The following is a 19,370-nucleotide window of genomic DNA, read 5'->3' as shown; positions in this document are numbered from 1 at the left end:
CGCTGAATGAACAGATTTTGGTTGGCTACTCGTAAGAATGAAATCGCGTTCAGGAAAACCTATGGTATTGTGTCAGATACATGTAACGAGTGAACAAATGACAGTAAACATAACGAAATTTAATCAGATTGAGTACAGCCTGCAAGATCCATATGTTCCTTCTACTAATATACTGTACACTCTCATGGGGTAGTGAGTGGTTACGTAAGCAGACAAATGGCAGAACTTTTCAGTCCACTTTAGGCAGAGTTGGATATGCAAACTAGGCCTTGGTCATTGCATGATCTGCGTCAACTTTAAGTATCTAGAAATGCACTTAGGCCAGCATGTGACATAAAAGTGTTCAAAACATGTCAATTTGCTTAGATGACTGACAATTTGTGAGAGTTTTAAGTGAACATCCTGAGATGACCATTTGATGGTTTGGGTCAAATATAGGCATCTAAAAATTGACATATGCCAGACATTGACAAATAAAAAGTTGTTTCAAATATGTGAACCGGTTCAGTCAACAGATGCTTTGGACAATTTCTACTAGTTGTAGTTGAATCTCCTTAGATGAACCATTTAATGGAGTGAGTCAACTAGACATACATAAAACTAAAGTTATGTTGAGACAGCTAAGGAGAAAGTGTTCAAATATTGTGAACTTTCTTAGTATTTCCCTGTAGACTCTGTATTTTACAGAATTTATAAATAGGTTACAAATAAACATAGCAATGGGAAAGTATACAAAATCAAAGAGGAATATTTAGGATTATATTTCCAAAACAATATGTTGACTCTGTGCAAGTCAAAATTTTTACTTGCACATATTCTGATAATATGTGGTTATAGGACATATGCTGGATTTACAGTTACAGAGAAGTTTTAAAGACTGCCTGGCATCTGGTCTTTTTGTTTCAATTTACAAAAAATTCAGAATTTTCCTCTTCTCATTAACTTCAAGGTTACGATTGTGGAATGTAAGGTCAAAGGTTAGATTTAGGTCATAGGTTGTGATACACAAGTCCATAGTGATGACATGAAGTCATGTGTTTAGTCTCTCTCTTGGTTGTTATTTCACAGTGGTTCCACAAACTGAGCAGGGAAAAAAATATCTGAGAAACTACGGCTTGGTACACCCTACATTATGTGGGAGTAAATTTTTTCTAACAGTGTTACAGGACTATAGGTTTACAAAAAGTCTTCTAACCAGTCTGCACTATTTTAACAAAAGACAAATTTTTTATTGCGAGTCAAAATGATGACAGCTATGTTTTCTTGTGAGTCACCACATAATATAGTCTAGAGACTACCCATGGCTTCCAATCTCTTATCACTCTAGCTCAAAGAGATCCCTGACATAAAATTTCAAATTCAACCACAGCCTTCCACACAGTCATTAACATCATGTTACTCAATCATAGAATTCTGCCCAATTATAAGTTATTGTTTATTGGGAGCAGTTTCACAATGTCAAAAATATGGTATATTTGTCAGCTCAGGATGCTACTTATACATTGTTTACATTATTCTAACAGTTAGGGGTTTAACTCATTGGCATGCACAACTTTTTGTTCATGTTTCGTCATTGAGCTGGACGGGGTGAGGAGATAATTCAATACCATGGGTAACACCTTTAATGGCTGCACTGATAAGATAACACTAACGCAAACACCTGTATCTGAAACCCTGCTTTTTGTCATATGCATTGAATTTGACCTTCACTAAAAACGTACGTTTTTGTTCATCTGTGCTGATAAAAATGACCTGTGACAGAAATACATTTTATTTGTGTTCATCTGTGTTAACACAAAGCATTGATGACTTACAGTACAAATAAATAAATCATTACTATTAAAGTTTAGCTTACACTGCCAACTCTTGTCGGAACCTCCAATTTCGTTGGTTGTCTGTTTGAAGGAAATCTGTCAATCGTATTAAGTATTCTTTCCTCAGCTCTGGTCTTAGCAGCTGAAATAGAAGACATATATTCATTAAACGTTACTAAAAAAAGACACTGGACCAGCAGGTTCACAGCACACAAATTATGTCTATCTGTCATCTACACAACCTTCCTTGACACATGTACTTTATTAAGTCCATTTCTATAGCGACATCTCTTAAAAACTTGTTATCAATACTTCAGATTATAAAATTTAATATAGTTATTAAAATAATTATCTCAGTTTGAATCGAAGTATGGGGCCAGTTGAGATGTTGTTATATGCAGTACTTTCTAATATACATGAAATACCACCATGGTATTGGTTAGCTGAAAGTCTTCCTTCTATAGCCATTTTGATGCCACAGTAACACACAATATCTCGTGACCACCTAAGTTTGGTGTTCCCTATCCCTTACAATGTTGTCACTATCAACATTTATTTTTAGTAATTTTGCCATACAGTGAAATTTCTTCTATTAGAGGACACACTATTGGCTTAATGTAGTATGTAAGCCTGGGTAGGGATCATTTAATTACATATATTTCAACATCATGGATATAGATGTAACATTTTTGTTTATTTTTCTAGCTGGGGTTTGAATATTTTAAGAAGTAAAGGTCTCTGTCTGTATTATTTCTGGACATGGGGAAACTGCTTGATATCACTATTATTATCATCTGAACTGGTTTGATGTCATTTTCATTCAAATAAAACAGTGTTCTGATATTATAAACTGACTTTGTGTGCTGAAATTACAAGAGTTTGCATTCCCCTGTTCCTCTTATATCATTCAGAGGTTGACCAATGACATAGCTATGTTTGCCATGTCACTGATTGACTAGACCTGTACCTTTCCACTTTCTGAACTCAGTAAGTGAACATTCTATATCTGTAAATGGGGGATTGACAACACTTCTGCAGCAGTTGACTCCTGTCATAAACCTAATTTGACAAGACTTACACTAAGACATGCACATAGTTAGATAATTTATGACTGAAATTAGTAGAATACTATCAAATTATCAAACACTAGGAGGGGTGATATTGGGTTATGACAAATCATACATCATTCATGTCAGACATGGACATACAAGAAATCAGCTAAACGTATTACATGTACACATACAGCTAACTCATCCAACTCATCTACACACACATGTACATTGCAAGAAATCAGCTAAATGTATTTACATGTACACATACAGCTAACTCATCCAACTCATCTACACATACATGCACCTTCAGTTTAACACTCCCAAGAAATTGGCTAAATTTATCTACACATACAGCTTACTCATCCAACTCATCTACACACACATGTACATTGCAAGAAATCAGCTAAATGTATTTACATGTACACATACAGCTAACTCATCCAACTCATCTACACATACATGCACCTTCAGTTTAACACTCCCAAGAAATCGGCTAAATTTATCTACACATACAGCTACACACATGTATGCACACTCACGATTTAGCTTTAACTCATCTACACATACACATGCATTCAAGAAACTACCCTAACCCATCTAACTTATCTACATATATACCTTCAAGAAATCACCTTAACTCATCTAACTCATCTACAAATACATTCAAGAAGTCATCTTAACTCATCAAAGTCATCTACACGCATATATGTACCTGTAAGAAATCACCTTAACTCACCTAACTCATCTACACATACACATACACATACATTCAAGATATCACCTTCACTTATCTACATATACATATACATGTACATCTACGAACTAGATTTAACTGATTCAACTCATCTACATATACACATACCTTCAAGAAGTCGGCTAAATGTCTTAGGACACCAATTCTGACCTCATCCAAGTCTTTAAGGAAACCATTAAAGACAGGAACTAAGTCTGATGATGTCAACTGGTCTCCTAAGATGACTGCCATCTCATGAATCGAAAACGCCAACGTCCGCCGAACTTTCCACTGTACAGGAAACACAGAGATGACATGACAGCTTCATTTACTTGTATCAAAATTTATGAATCAGAAATAAATGTAGTAATATACACCATTGGAAATACTAGAACCATTCAAAGTTTTAATTTATAACTGAAAGGACAATGATATTTTAAAAGGAAACTCAATACGAGTGGGGTACATCAAGCAAGAGAATCATGAATGGTGCCAACCAGAGCATACCCTGCAGGCCAATTTGACGTACCACTGACACACAACAATTTCTTGTCATAAACCCAAAGTTTAATCCTACCCAGTCATGGGTCTTCAACTTATGTGATTGAATAAGCTGAGCACTCAAACTAATAAGATTGATTAATTGATTGGTTGATATACTAAGTGGCTTTATCAATCTATTCGTTAATTCTGGGACAAATACTTGCGTCTACTTCAAAGCTAGCTAGAAGTTTTCGTTCTTTGTACTAATTGACACATGTATAATATGATGTGATATGAGGAGACAAGAATAGCACATTACCTGCATATCTGAGGCTAATGTTTCATAGATATCTTTGATGCAATGCCAGTTACGCCTTCCCAATGTGTAGGCAACACCAGGCAGGCTGTAGGCACAATGCTTAGCAATCTCGGTGTCCACGGCTTGGGCACGCTGTGGGTCTATCATTGACAAGTAATGTTCCAACAACTCGGCTGGTATTACGTCCTGTGCGTAGCAAGTTACAGTACAATGTTACAACAAGAGAGAGCAATTGGTACAATGTTACAATGTTGAAGAGAAATCAGTACAATGTTACAATACATAAGATAATGTTCCCAGTGCTGGGTTTGATTTTAACCCCACTGTAACCAAGCTAGTTTGATTTTGAGCCCACTTTTACCCCAGCTACATCTGCTTCTGAGCCAAGTGTACCTGAGCTACATGTAGTTTGATTTTGAGTCCATTGGTCCTCAACATGGTTTGATATATAGCCAGCCAAACCCCCCCCCCCCTCCCACAGTTAAGTTTGCTTTTGAGCCTATTAGTACTCAACACGGTTTGATATCCAGTCTCCTGGTACATAGCTAGGTTTTATTTTCAGCCCCCAGTTACCCGTCCTCGGTTTGATTTTAGCCCAATGTAACAAAGCTAGTTTGATTTTAAGCCCATTGGTACCCAAGCTGGTTTTTGAGGCCACTATGTTATACCAACATTGGTTTGATTTCTAGTATACTTGGTACAAACCCAGGTGTCACCTGATGTACGGATATGGCTAGACCTCCTAACGTACACACAAATAATAGTCAACCACAAGTGAACTAAGTTTTACATTTTCCCCAATTTTTGCAAATATAGAGTTGATCATCAACTAGATAGAGCTAATCTCAATGAATGATAACGTACCTGTTTCCGACATCGTGCATCATCAAACAAGCTGTCATCACTATCAGTATCACTGCCATCATACATGACATCCTGTATAACTCCATTAACAACAGTCATACAAGTACCTTTCTCATTGAGCCTCTGAGAGATCACTTGTTCACTTCCAATATTAGGCACGGTTTCTGTCAATTCGTTGACTTCGTTTACACTAGCAGTATATAAAATAGTTTCTTTGTTCTCGGCATCTTCTTTTTCTAGCTCACATTCCTTGGCAGTCTGTAGGTTATCTGCCTCCTTCCTATCTCCTCCTCCATTCTCGTTTCCAGGTTCAAGATTTACTTCCGACACTTGCGCAGCAAGTTCCGTCACATTTTCCTGATTCCCACTATCTTCTTGCCCTTTCCCGGAAGTTGCATCTCCCGATTCTGGAAGACTAGAATCATCATTCGACTTTGTAGAATCTCCTTCAATTGTAATTTGTGTTTGGGTTGTGTAAATTTCTTTGTCTTCTTTGGTTTCATTTTGTAATAGCGGAGGATCAACAGCAATGGTTGGTAAAGGATTTCGCCAATACTGAAACGTATTGAATTCATTCTCACGACTTTCCTCATTAACTTCAAAAGTTACTTCTCCTACACCAACATGAACGTTCTCCTCCTTAAAATCATCACTTTCATGTAACTCATTGTCCGTTGACTGAGCATCACTGCTGAGAAAAATCATCGCACTTGTTCCTCCCGTTTTTTCATCAATTTCCATAAATACTGGCTGGTTTTGAGGTGACTTCTTGTGTTTAGAACGACGTATCCTATGATTTTCTAGCTGATCTGAGGTAGTGTTTTCTTTTTCTGGAGTCCGTAATGTTTCGTCATCAAGTTTAACTGAAATTGTACCGTCTTCATTGAATGCCAGACCTGTTTTACCAGGATCCGCAAATGTAGAAATGAAAGGTCCTAAAGCCTGAAATGCAGCCATGCGTACCTGTAAACAAAATAACATGGTAAAATTTATGTGACCTAAACTCACTTTATAACAGGAACTTTGAGCATATGTGCTAATTTTTAAGGTAACAGAAACCTTCTACATATTATAGTTGCTTGTCTGTTCTTATATTTCATTTATTAGGTTTTTCCCTGATTACATTACATCATACCAGGCCTTTCCTGGCTAAATATGAAATGCTTAGACTATTTCAAGATTGTTTGACCCTTGCAACCAATAACTTAGAAACATCTACATTGTCAGCATTTTCAAATTCAACCTGTCAAACCCTATCTCTCATTTATGGTAGCACCCATCTTGACTAATACAATAGGAATGAACCACTCAAAGGATACATGCAGGAATAACAGCAGCCAAAGGATAAAACTGCATAAAGATGGTCTAACGACTGTGTTCTAGATTTTGCTCTCTACAACAGAGTACATAGAAAGGAGCCTACCCATCGAGACTGACAACATAAAGATGGTCTAACGACTGTGTTCTAGATTTTGCTCTCTACAACAGAGTACATAGAAAGGAGCCTACCCATCGAGACTGATCACATAAAAGCCTAACAAAGATAGGTGCCAAATCTTCAGACCGTTTTTCTGGGCTAACAGACAGGGAAACCTGTGTGAAGCATTCGGCACATGCTTTCCGTACACCCCATACACCATCTTCACATAGATACTCAAATTTCTCCAGCTGTAAAAAAAAAATTCTTAGATTAGTTATCCTGTAATAAAATTATAAATTTAGCTTTGTGACAAATACATGTTTGTGTTTTTGGAATTTGAAAAATCAATGCCTTAGTCTGAACCTATATATGGATGGGATTCTCACAGCTGTTTTCACTGCTTGTATTCCCAATTGAGTTGAGAGTAGATAAAAGGTTTTGTTTAGTAACTGAACTCACACACATTACTTTTAGAATAAAGACATGTTCAAATAGTAAAAATAACCCCAGAGTGAAGATAAAGAATGTGGTGGAGCAAGTACCATTATGGCATTTTCACTGAAGGTTCTAAGTACTTGGGAATCATGGATATTCATTGTTCATCTCATGTATATGTATTGCTCACGCCAATAAGGCAGTGTGGCCCACAGCAAATACCTTAAATGAGGCAGAAGTTCAAATTGGTATTTCTTTAAAATCGTGTGTAACGCCATAGATGTAAAATCATGAAATGATTCTCCAGAACCAAATTTTTTTTTTAAATGCCTTTATGTCCAGAAGAGGCACTCTCTCTAAATGGCATTAGTGGGAAAGAGAACAGAATTACTGCCCTATCCACACCAACCGTACAATTGGTGATTTTCAATATATTCCAATTTTAATAAAATGTGATAAAATGTTACATCTGGGTGGTAAAAAGAGGATGTTTGAATAATAGATTTGTTTGTTAATGATTATCAAGTCAGCATCCCATTGAGATGACATTCATCGATAGATATATTTAATTAGAAATACGTTCTTGACAAGGAGCTAGAATTACCAGAACCATGTTTACGGAAACTGATATCTCTAATTATGGTGACGAATATAGCAATTAGATATACAAAGACAGGAAACTATAGATACCATGGTGAATGTGATGATGTTGGTGGTTTGACTTTATCAGTTGGTTTCTGAACTAAGTAAATGCACTCTATGGTGTTGACTCCAGGGAAAACAAGGTGTTCCTGTATCTTTACCAGCTCATATTGGGCTCAAGAGATAAGGTAGCCATGGTGATGACCTACATGTATGACCCCATTCCACTGCTGTGCCCAGTCAATATATGTTAGGGACGACATCGAAATCAAAAGCATCGTAATTACGCGTCGCTACGAGTAAAGACTAGTAACTACTAGTAGTTACGATGTACTACGGTGAATATTCATAAGTCTCAACGCATATTCATGTACTTCAGGTTGTAGACAATAAAAAGTAAACACCTATTGTCCGTTATTCATGAGCCCAAACTACGACCATTTACGCGTAGTCTTCATCGTGAAAAAAATAACGAAACAAAAAGATTTTCTTTCCTGTGCGCAAATCAGTTTCACGCTTACTTTTTTCAATGTTATTCATTCGATGCCTTCTAAGTTCTATGGCATTCGTACAGTCGGCTAGTAAGTCAACTAAGTGTTTCAGATATATTCAGATGTTTACCTAATATGTCTTGCCTAAAAATACCTTGAAGAAGAATTTTTATTCGAAACGTCGGATTTTACATCTATTTATACGGACTGCCTCACAAGTTCCTTATGCACTTCTCGGCTGGTCAACAAACATGTCGACCATTTTCGTCTGGCTGCTGAACGGTGCATTGATCGTGTTAGATTCTAGTCGCAGGATTCGTCAGTCGAAATCGAACATTGTCCACAAAAACAAATTAAAAACTAAAGCTTGTCTCGCATTAATATATCGTTTGATTTGATTGATTTAGAAGTCACCTAAAAACGTTTTGTTTCTTCAAAATTTTGAGGAAAAATGTCATTTATATAACGAAATTTCGGGCTACGAATAACTGAATACGTTCATCACTTGCGTCTCTATGTTTATATATCTACCGACATCATGCATCACGCCACGTGTTGCCGAACATTGCGATTTCTCAACTCAACCCCATCATTTAGGAATGTTACTGTACTGAGAAACATAAAAAATTAGTTGTTGTTTTAGAATATATAAAACAAATCCCGTTATTCGATGATATAAAAGTCAAAACTGCACTTCCGCAACCCGGAAATTCAACAGCATTTCTTGGCCCTACCATGGCCGCCAAGCGTGAGCTTGTAAGTTGTACTGTTAGTTTGTACTGAATATTGAAACTTTGATTTCGTGCATATCTTATTTTTAATGAATATCGCCCATGAACTTGCACTCATAAAAACATGTGCAGTACTAGTTTCATCAGCACATTACGTGGTTTTACGTGGTTTTCTTTGACGATCGAAAATTATAACAAACTACGATCAACTACGATAGAAGACGATGTCATCATTGGAAACATGGAAGGTGAGAATCACTATCTATTGTGTGTTGGCGATAAAAAATTATGTGTATCTACGCGTAAAGACGACATCGTTAAGGGAAACAAAGAAATGTAAACTTATTATCTATTGTCAGTTATTCATGAACCTGAACACCTCATTATCTCCCGTTTCTCGTAGTACATCGTAGCTACTAGTAGTTACTAGTCTTTACTCGTAGCGACGCGTAATTACGATGCTTTTGATTTCGATGACGCCCCTTACTTGACAGAGTATAAGGAGGTGCTGACATGTACCCTCTGGGAGGAGGTTTACATGTACCCTCCCTTCCCTATTGAGCTCAAGAGATAAAGTAACCAGTGATGGCTTTGGCTTGTCTAGTTTGCTGCTGTGCTGAATTAGTCTGCTGGCAACTGCAGAGAATATTGGGAAATATAATTATATGTCCCCTCTTTATGGTTCTCACAAGATGAAATAACCATGGTGATGACCTCTGACATCATCATTGCACTCCCGTGTCAAGTCAGTTTGTTGGTGACTCCAGAGAGCATAGGGAGGTGTGTTTATATGTACCCTCCATATGGCTCTCAAGAGACATCAACAAACTCAATGCATCCGTCCTGGTACATCATGTACTGATATCCAATTTGATCTTTTTAAAAGTCTTTCAATTCACACAGCTATATTGGCACAATATGACACTAATAACAGTAACACAGCAAACTTGTTTATGTCAAACAAACTCAACCATTGGACAGGCCAAGACACTTCAGGTCTTCCTCATCTATAGTAGCCATTGGCCACCACGCTTGTGAAATACAAAATTTGGATTCATTTTGGCAGTGAAGTATGTATGATGTGAGTATTCTTTAGTGCAATGTTCAAAGTTGTGACTCACCAGTATGTCTTCGGTATGGCCTGTTCCTACAACGGTACAGATATCACCAAAGTTTGCTGCACACACCTGTAAAAATTCAAGTACAAAATATACCATTAGTATAATAAAGACTACGAACAGTGCAGAATTACTGCTCAGAAAGTCAGTAGAAGTCAAACACTGCACAGTAACTGCAGTAATATCAAACAGTCACAAAAAAAATACACAAGTGCATGCTTTGTTATGGTGAATAGAATCTACAGCTACATATGTTTCATTCATGTCAACGCCACGACAAGAGAGAAATGCTACAGTACAAACATGAACTCAGCATTAATTGAGAGTACTTCTACAAGAAAGTGATCAAAAAATAGACAGGGTAGCAGATGAACTAATCTTATACTGGCCTTGAGAAGGCTGCTGCTTTTCTTAGGTACCTTGAGAAATTTTAAAGAATAGAATTAAAGTGATAAGGGTGGACAGAGATACCTTGTGAAAATTAATGGAGATATGAAAACTTATTTGATAGTCAGGCTTCAAACACCGCTGTATTTGTTAGTATTTGGGATTACAGATAATAATTCTAGAGGCAAAGTTTTGATGTAAATATGGCACCATTGTCTTTTTGTATTTGAGAAATTACATCAGTGTGTAAATGATTTTCATTTTTTTGTATGACATATGTATGCATGTATGTGCGTATGTATGTGCGTATGTATGTATGTATGTATGTATGTATGTATGTATGCATGTGTGTGTGCATGTATGTATGTATGTATGTATGTATGTATGTATGTATGTATGTATGTATGTGTGTGTGCATGCATGTGTGCATGTATGTATGTGTGTGTGTGTGTGTGTGCGTGCGTGCGTGCGTGCATGCATGCATGCATGCATGCATGTATGTATGTATGTATGTATGTATGTATGTATGTATGTATGTATGCATGCCTGTATACATGCATATAAAACTTGTTTGTTTGTTTGTTTGTTCAATGTCGTGTATGGACAGCAGTCATTTCTGTGGAACAAACTGTATGTGAAACTGTGTGTGTGAAAACTTAACAAAGGAGTTTTTTCATTTTTTATAAATGTAAATAATTTTGATTTTTGCTGATTTTCCTTTCAAGAAATCCTACTACTGGAAGGAAATTTTAGTATTTTCCCATCACCACCAACAATAATGTTGAAAATAATGATAGAAGAATGAATTATATGAGGTTTGTAACAACCTGCCATATCGTTCCTTATCTGATGAAATAGAAAAGAACAAGGGTGAAATAATATGTAGAGGGAGAGAAGAGGTGAATGACATGTAATGTATTTATGAGAAGTATGTAATGCACATTGAATTTAATGAATTTATAATCATGACAGAATGGGAAACAGAAAGTGAACTTTTACAGTCAAAGAAAAGCTACAAAAATTAACCATAATTCATGGAAAGTAACCCCAAAATATTGAAGTTTGAATAATATGCTGTATTAACGTTTGGAATCTTAGGTGTATTTCTTACCTTGCGTATATGAAATAATGCATCAGTGCAAAGTTCACTAAATCTGGGTAGAATCACTCTTACTGTTATGTCCATTCCTAGTAGAGGGGCCATCTTTGTCATTAACTGTAAGATGAACAGACAACAATACATGAAACCATGTCTAGTGGTATGGCAAAGAGTATTGATAAGGTCTGATGGCAAAAACAAACAAATAACTCTCCCGCCTCTCTCATGCATCCAGTCATCTACATATATATATATGCAGACACATATACCCTTTCATGTACATACATACATACAGTACATACATACATACATACATACATGCATGCACTGTGACACACACACACACACACACACACACACACACACACACACACACACACACAAATTGCCTTTCTAAAAATGTTCCTATCTATATACATGGCATAAAAATGGATTTGACACCTCCATAAAAATATGTTTAAACTGATCTTTCACCATTTAGCAGGTCAAGGTAAGTTGTAAGAAGCTTAAAGAGTTTACAAAAAATTATAACAGAAGACAGAATTTTCCATTTTCTGCTTTTTAGTCCTAATCCAAAGCTGAACACCGTTATTGCACAATGTGTCACATTCAACCCTACAATAAATGATAGCTTTGATGTAGACAGTGTCTATGAGTGGGCTGTTTATCTTTGTTTTCATTCATTATTCACTTGAACTGACACAAGGACCTTTGTTGTTGTACCAGCACAGAAATGTAGAACTACAATAAACTAGAGGGCATAGTCAGACTACATTCTCATTTTGTGTCTTTGAATTCTTCAAGTTTTGTAAAGTTAAACCAGGTCATAACAATTCAGGGATATTTATCTTTATTGAAAACTGACAATGCTTCAGCTAAACCATGACAATCTTGTTCCTTGGACTTTTCAAATTTTGTAAAGACAAACTACTACTTTTGTGATGTTGAATGGATACTTTTTATGACAACACACACAATGCAATGTAATGTTTAATGCTGTTTAGAACTACAAGGTTCTTGGCCACTGATTTCACACCAAGTAATATTTATTGTATTATGAAGCATACACCCACCCACAAATCTTCTACCACACAATGTTGACACCTTCTGCCTTCCTGAGAGCATATGTAGGGTGTTACACATATCCCTCCATATGGCTCTCAAGAGAGTAGACAATGTCTAGATAAACCACCACCAGGTTGGTTCACTTTTGATGTAGAGTGCAAACAACAAATGACGTATAACCAACAATAGTCATGGCACAGAAACCCATTAATACACTATGCGTACTCGCAGACAATATAACATTGTATTGTAACCTTCATGGACATTTCATTGTGACTTCAGCATTGTCCTAATTCTGACAATGGCATACCACAGGTGCAAACTTCCGGGAGACAAAAAATCGTATCACCGCCAGCTCTTTCAAGAATGTAGTAAAGGTAAAATTGATCGGCTTCCTTCATAGATATAGAAATTATCTCTCAATCTTTCTCTTTTAAAGAACAGGAAGGAGTAAAGAGATGGCAGCTTAGATATAGAATATGTCACACAAATTGTTTACAGTGTGGGGAGAGAGGGTAAAATCTACATGAACTCCCTAGCATGTGAGGAAAATGTAAAATGTACTCCCTAGGTTTATTTATTTTTTTCTGTTTGCTTCTTGAAGGCATTTGCTTAGGCTTATAATTGATTAGTATGATAATTTGCATAATATTGTTTTAAAATGTGGGGAGATGATAAATCTACTTATACAGCTTATCAAGTTTTATATTCCCTGTCATTCATTGTTTGGAGGATTTGGTCTCTAAAATTATCTTTATTTGTAAAGAAGTGTATAGAGTTGCCAAAATTTCCTTTTCTAGTTGACTTGACTTCTGACACGTTCTATACATCCATTGACCCTATGTACGTACTAGTACTTATACACAAATAAGGCAATGAACCAAGCATGTGACCAAGGTCATTCCATTGTAAGTCAGTGACCCAATCAAATCAACCATTGATACAAGTGTAAATGAATGTCAGTCAAATTGACCTTCCAATCAAAACAGGTCAAGAGTGTCGCCAAAACAGACTATCAGTGAATAATTATGGTTAAATATTAACTCTTAGGTCACTTAGAACACAAACACGTTATACATGTTGGCATTGGGGTCTAAACATTTTAATATCTGGGTTCTATTTTTGGCTTTACAGTTAGGTTGATGAAATCTGGTAAAATTTACACAATGTTTTCCCCCAAACGTGACGTGATGTACATGTATAATATAACTATGGATTTCAACCAACTGGAAACAAAATTGTATGTTGGTAGATTTTTTACCGACAATAAAGGGTGGTAAAATTTTAAAACAAATCAAAACTGCACTGATTTTCTTTTGTAACATAATTTGCTACTTCTCACAATATTGAACATATACAATGTACAAGAATCATTCAAATCCACATACTGACAGCTTTGTATTGTATTTATGGTGTTGAACGGCTATGTGTCCCAATATCTCTTTAAGTGATTTGTGTTTTTGAGTATGTTGAAAGTCAATAATTTTTGTCATCCCGATGTATTTTGTTTACTGTGTTGAAAATAAACACTGTCTGCCACCCTGTGCTTTGTTTACTGTGTTGAAAATAAACAATTTCTGTCACCATGATGTGTTATGTTTATTGCGTTGAATGTCAACACTCCCAGTCATCCTGAGACCATATGCAGAGTATTTCATGACATCCCTCCATATGGCTCTCAAGAGAACAGACAGTGTCTAAGAGAGAAGTTGAAATCTGAAGGCCACATGAGACCTGTCTTCTATTAGGGTAAGCTAAGTTGATCTCAAGGTCTATTTATAGAACTATAACACTGTGTTATGGGTGGAAGATCTAAAGACATTTAGTGATGTCTTCTGACTACCCTTTCTGAACGTACCACAACAACTCTGCTCTGGACGATACAAATCATCCAAATTGCCCCCCCACCCCCACCCACCACGTCATTGATCACTGTACTTCAACTGTCACTGATCTTTCTTGCCATATCTATAGCTTACACATCTGAATACCAGCACACAAAGACAATAACATTATTCCACAAATCCTACTAGAAATCTCAACATATCACTGACAGATGGAAGAAGCACAAGGTAGGTAAAATAACAACACAGGATGTGTGACAGACTGGACTATAACTCAATGATTCTATTGTTCCTTCACTTTGCCGTTTCACCTCGAAATAGGTCAACCAAGCATCCTAATTACCAGCTAAAAAAAGGTCAGTTTTAACAACAAAATAAGGACTCCTGACAGCATACGGAGGATTATTTCACGTTCACTCCTCCATATGGCTCTCAAGAGACCTCATCATGCTGTAAAATTCATCTTCTTCCCTCCACTATGGCAAGAAAATTCCAACAAAAAGTTCTTGGACTGTCACCAACTATAGCCGTCACTGCCTGCATCATCATAAATGGGGTCATGGGTCAGATTAGAGCTGTCATGTGACCCCTATAAAGCAACAGCTGGCTGGAGTCCAACTAATCTCCTTTTCATTGGTACAAACTGATACCTATAGTCACAATTCCTGTATAATACTACAACATAGCTTTGCATTAGGTACATACTTATGTTGGATTTGACACATCATGGCCTGAACTTACTGGAATGATTCCAAAAAAACCAACTAAAATTAGCCACATACTTACATAACTGACAAATACATTACTTAGTGATAAATGTATTATTTTAGTAGTTTTCAAATACATCATGGAAACAGGACATGATTATTTCCTCCCCTGTCCTTGAATTTAATTGCTGTAAAATATTAGGAATTTTTTTGCTGTCATCTCTAATTTCCATAAACCTATAATTTACATAAATCATTCCAACACTATGGTTTATTTTAACATACCAAAAATCTTATCTTTTTTTCAATATTTCTCTTTTATTAATAACAAGCATCACATCAGTTATGGTTTTATATTCCGAAAAAAAACTCTATGTATTTTAAAACCCAGCTTATGTTTGTTTTATGTAGCAACACCATTTCTCAGATCATTTTTGTGTGATGCATATAGAAACATGAACACTGACTGGAAGGGTATACATGTTTTCATGAAAAGAACTGATGGAGGACTTTTTGTGTCATAACTGAAAAGATATGGTCATCATAATTTGAAATTTTACACCTGCACTACCTGCAACTGCAACGGTTTTTCCCCCATCAAATAACCCACAATATAATCCACTAAAACTCGGTTAATTACTTATAAAACGACATTATATCTGTCAATTAGTGGTCAATATGGTCTGTAGGTGGTGTAGTGGCAAGTTTAAATCTTGAATGAAAGCTTGGTTTTGAATTTGTCACCATGTTAAAACTGTACTGGTGTAACTAGAGTATCATTTTTTGATCAGACAACCACAATACATTCCCTGACAAATGTTGAAATAGCAATCATGAGACATTTGGTTGATATTATCCATAAGCAGTACCTAAACAGGTTTTAATCGTAATTGCCATTGAGGATACTTATTTTTGGGTACAGATCCAGAAATTAATTTGATTCTATTTATCGTGTATACGGCTACAAAAAATATGTTTACCCACATGTGAAGCGATATTATTCACGGTGTATGACATCACGATTAAGTTATTGTACCTAACAAAACATTTTCAAAGAAACGTTCCAGTTATAGCTAGTCGTGCATCTTTAAAGTTTTTACAGTTACTGGGTATTTTTGAAAAATTATTCATAACATTTGAATTTCATACAAAGACTTCAAACAGGTAATGTTTTCCAAGCTCTTAATTTCTGTCAAGTGAGTACTTTGTGAGGAAAGTCATGAAAAGATCATGGGCCTTCATCCCTTTTGGTTAATTTCACTGATTATATTATATATTTACTATCACTACCTGTTGCAATAAATTTCAACTCCATTCAATACATCCTTTGATATGTATATCTATACTAATTTTGACTGCAATATATTAGGGTACAATAACCTTCAAGCCTTGATCTTTGTTTTTTCCATGCCCGCTATTGGTAATTATACTAAGGTTGAATGTCTGGACTGAGAATAAGGTGATAAACATTCAGTAAGTCCATACAACAATTTGTGTAGAAGGTTGAACTATTACTATGTTTCATCAATGTTGACAGTGAATGAGACACAGTTGGAGAGACACTGCTCTGACATGTGGACTCTGTCGTCTTCAGACTGCTTTACTGAGATGAGGTCTAGAATCCAGACTGCTTTGCTGAGATGAGATGAGGTAAGGTGAGGTGAGGAGACGTGACGTGAGCTAACAGACTCAAGACCCTTGCTGAGGTGAGGTGTAGACTCCTGTCTTGCTGAGGTGAGGTGAGGTGAGCTGTTGACTCCAGACTGCCTTGCTGAGGCGAGATGTAGACTCAGGACTTCCATGCTGAGGTGAGGTGAGGTGAGGTGTAGACTCCACACTGCCTTGCTGTTGGTGTACTGGGAATGGCATTTTGGAGAGAGACCAAAGTAGCGAGATGTGCATATCAGACTATCTCACTACCTGTGTCTTTCACAAAATACCAACCAACTTGTAGACAACCGGCCTTTTTTCCAAAATAATGTCTCACGTGTACAGAGCCAGTGTCTCACGCAATAAATCAACCACCTTGTGACAAACTCATCACAAGCACACCCGACCTATCTTGTGTACATGTATAACCAACCGTATGTCTTTTACTAAAGCTATCAACCAACACACAATTGGCTCAAATTTATCTCTGTGTACATCAAAACAAGGACCTTTGCTACGCACTGACTCAACATGAACATTGCATAATAAGTTACTTTCTTGAAAGCAAGATAGCACAATATTGTGGTTGTGTTGTTTACAAAGGAATTAGTATTATCTTTCAGGGAAGGTGGTCAGGGTTCATGTTGAAGTAGATTATGACGACTGCCAATCAGTTCTTCATACACTCTCATTTGAAGAAAAGATGTCATAGTGAGGCCCTAAACCCTTTTGTTACCAGTCATGGTGGACAAAACATATGATGCCCCTATCATGAAAAAATTATGAACATGACAATGTTCAACTACAAAATTTTTGGTACAAATTTATAAATAATGACACATACTTGGACTTCAGTCCTAAACAATGTTGAGAAAAGCAAGAAATTAACAAAAATATGTAAAAAATCTTGTTACAATAATTTGGGCAGGTAAATAGCCACCATATTGCTTTCAAAGATTTGTCAGCCTACTTACTGCCACAGCTTCAGTTCTGTAATCGTCTGAGCTATCTGAGTTGGTGAGCAGGACTAAAACAGGACATATGTATTCTTCCACATCTTTCCGCTGTATCAGCTCTTGTTCCAATAACACTAGTACAGCTGCTTGGCTGGTTTTACGAACCTAAAAACACAGGGTGCATATGAATATATAGGACATATTTTTGTCGAGCTTGGAGAATCATAATGCAGTAGGCATCTGACCTACTCATATACACATTGCTTTCTGGTTCATTGATTATATAAAATGAATGTTCTATAAAAACATACATACACATAATGTTTGTCAGCTTATTATGAGTACAGGTGTTTCATCAGGTTTCAATAAGATAAACCAGTATTTTTTGCTGAGGTTTCAAAAATTGAGGTATCTAGTAAAATTTAATCTCAATTTTGCAGTTTTAGTTTTGGTTAAACAGAGGAGGGAATCTGGTAAAATTTACAGTATCATTCTTGTGCACATGTAAACTTGGTAACAGACGATAGATAGAACAAAATTTTAGAATTTCCTGGACAATCTATTTTTTCGCATAGGTTTTAGAAATCTGGTGAGAGGGAGCAAGGGAGTCTAGTAAAAATGAGTTTCTTATTTGCTTAGATTTCAGAACCTTAGTGATAGAGATACAATTTATACATAGTGTTTTTGCTATACTAAGAATTCTGGTATTAGAGACATGAAAATCTGGTAAATAGAACATTCATATTACTTACTAATACACCATGTAATTTTTACTAGGGACCCCCACCACACACACACACACACACACACACACACACACACACACACACACACACACACACACACACACACACACACACACACATACACACACACACACACACACACACACACACACACACACACACACACACACACACACACACTACTTGCCTAAATAACTAGCCTTTGGTAGTCAGTTTTTGAACAACAGTTACCTTTGAGACCTTCAAAAAGGTCATCCATGTACACGTACAATAGAAATTTTGGGATATTTTCATAAATGCTGGTTTTATATAACCTGGACTTCATTTTGTATGTCTTCAATTTGTCGTGACATCATAATGATTTATTCTTGTGCTTGTTACTAGCTGAGTAACTTACAGCTGGACTGATATTTATTTTATTTCCAGACTTAATCAGATACAGTAAATAATTAGGTCTACAGACTTCAGTTTGTTTTAAAACACATTACACCGTGCACAAGCCAACTTATTGTCTTTGAACAGAAAATATGGATTGTATATCCTGGTCATTGTACATCAAGACAACACTCGTCTCCATCACTAATTCTGTCCCAATTTTTCATAAATGATGTTTGAGGAGGTATAATAAAATCATTTTCCAATAATTTCCTTCATTTTAATAACCAGAAACTACATGTGACCTAAGGGTTTGTCACTACTCGTTTAATGACTCATAGTGACAAGGCCCCTTAGGTCACTTGTGATTTCCTTAGCAAAACAAAATCTTTAGGAATAATATAAAACTATTAACTAAGATGGACACACCCGTTCCTGT

At 36.3% G+C, this 19,370-nt stretch overlaps 1 protein-coding gene across 2 annotated transcripts in view; it reads right to left on the bottom strand.

Moving 5' to 3' along the window:
- The window catches only part of LOC144437532 (serine/threonine-protein phosphatase 4 regulatory subunit 1-like), a 72,251-nt gene that overhangs the window by 10,299 nt on the left and 42,582 nt on the right, over positions 1-19,370 (bottom strand). For both annotated transcript variants that reach the window (XM_078126477.1, XM_078126478.1), the window contains 8 exons: positions 17,829-17,975; positions 11,601-11,705; positions 10,106-10,171; positions 6,775-6,933; positions 5,266-6,228; positions 4,402-4,587; positions 3,729-3,890; positions 1,856-1,956 (listed from right to left, as the gene is read on the bottom strand). In XM_078126477.1, the coding sequence (XP_077982603.1) occupies positions 1,856-1,956; positions 3,729-3,890; positions 4,402-4,587; positions 5,266-6,228; positions 6,775-6,933; positions 10,106-10,171; positions 11,601-11,705; positions 17,829-17,975 (1,889 nt within the window). The remainder of the gene's footprint in view (positions 1-1,855; positions 1,957-3,728; positions 3,891-4,401; positions 4,588-5,265; positions 6,229-6,774; positions 6,934-10,105; positions 10,172-11,600; positions 11,706-17,828; positions 17,976-19,370) is intronic.

This window comes from Glandiceps talaboti, chromosome 7, assembly GCF_964340395.1.
Source record: "Glandiceps talaboti chromosome 7, keGlaTala1.1, whole genome shotgun sequence".
Taxonomy (NCBI): domain Eukaryota; kingdom Metazoa; phylum Hemichordata; class Enteropneusta; family Spengelidae; genus Glandiceps; species Glandiceps talaboti.
This window is presented reverse-complemented; position numbering and strand designations above follow the sequence as displayed.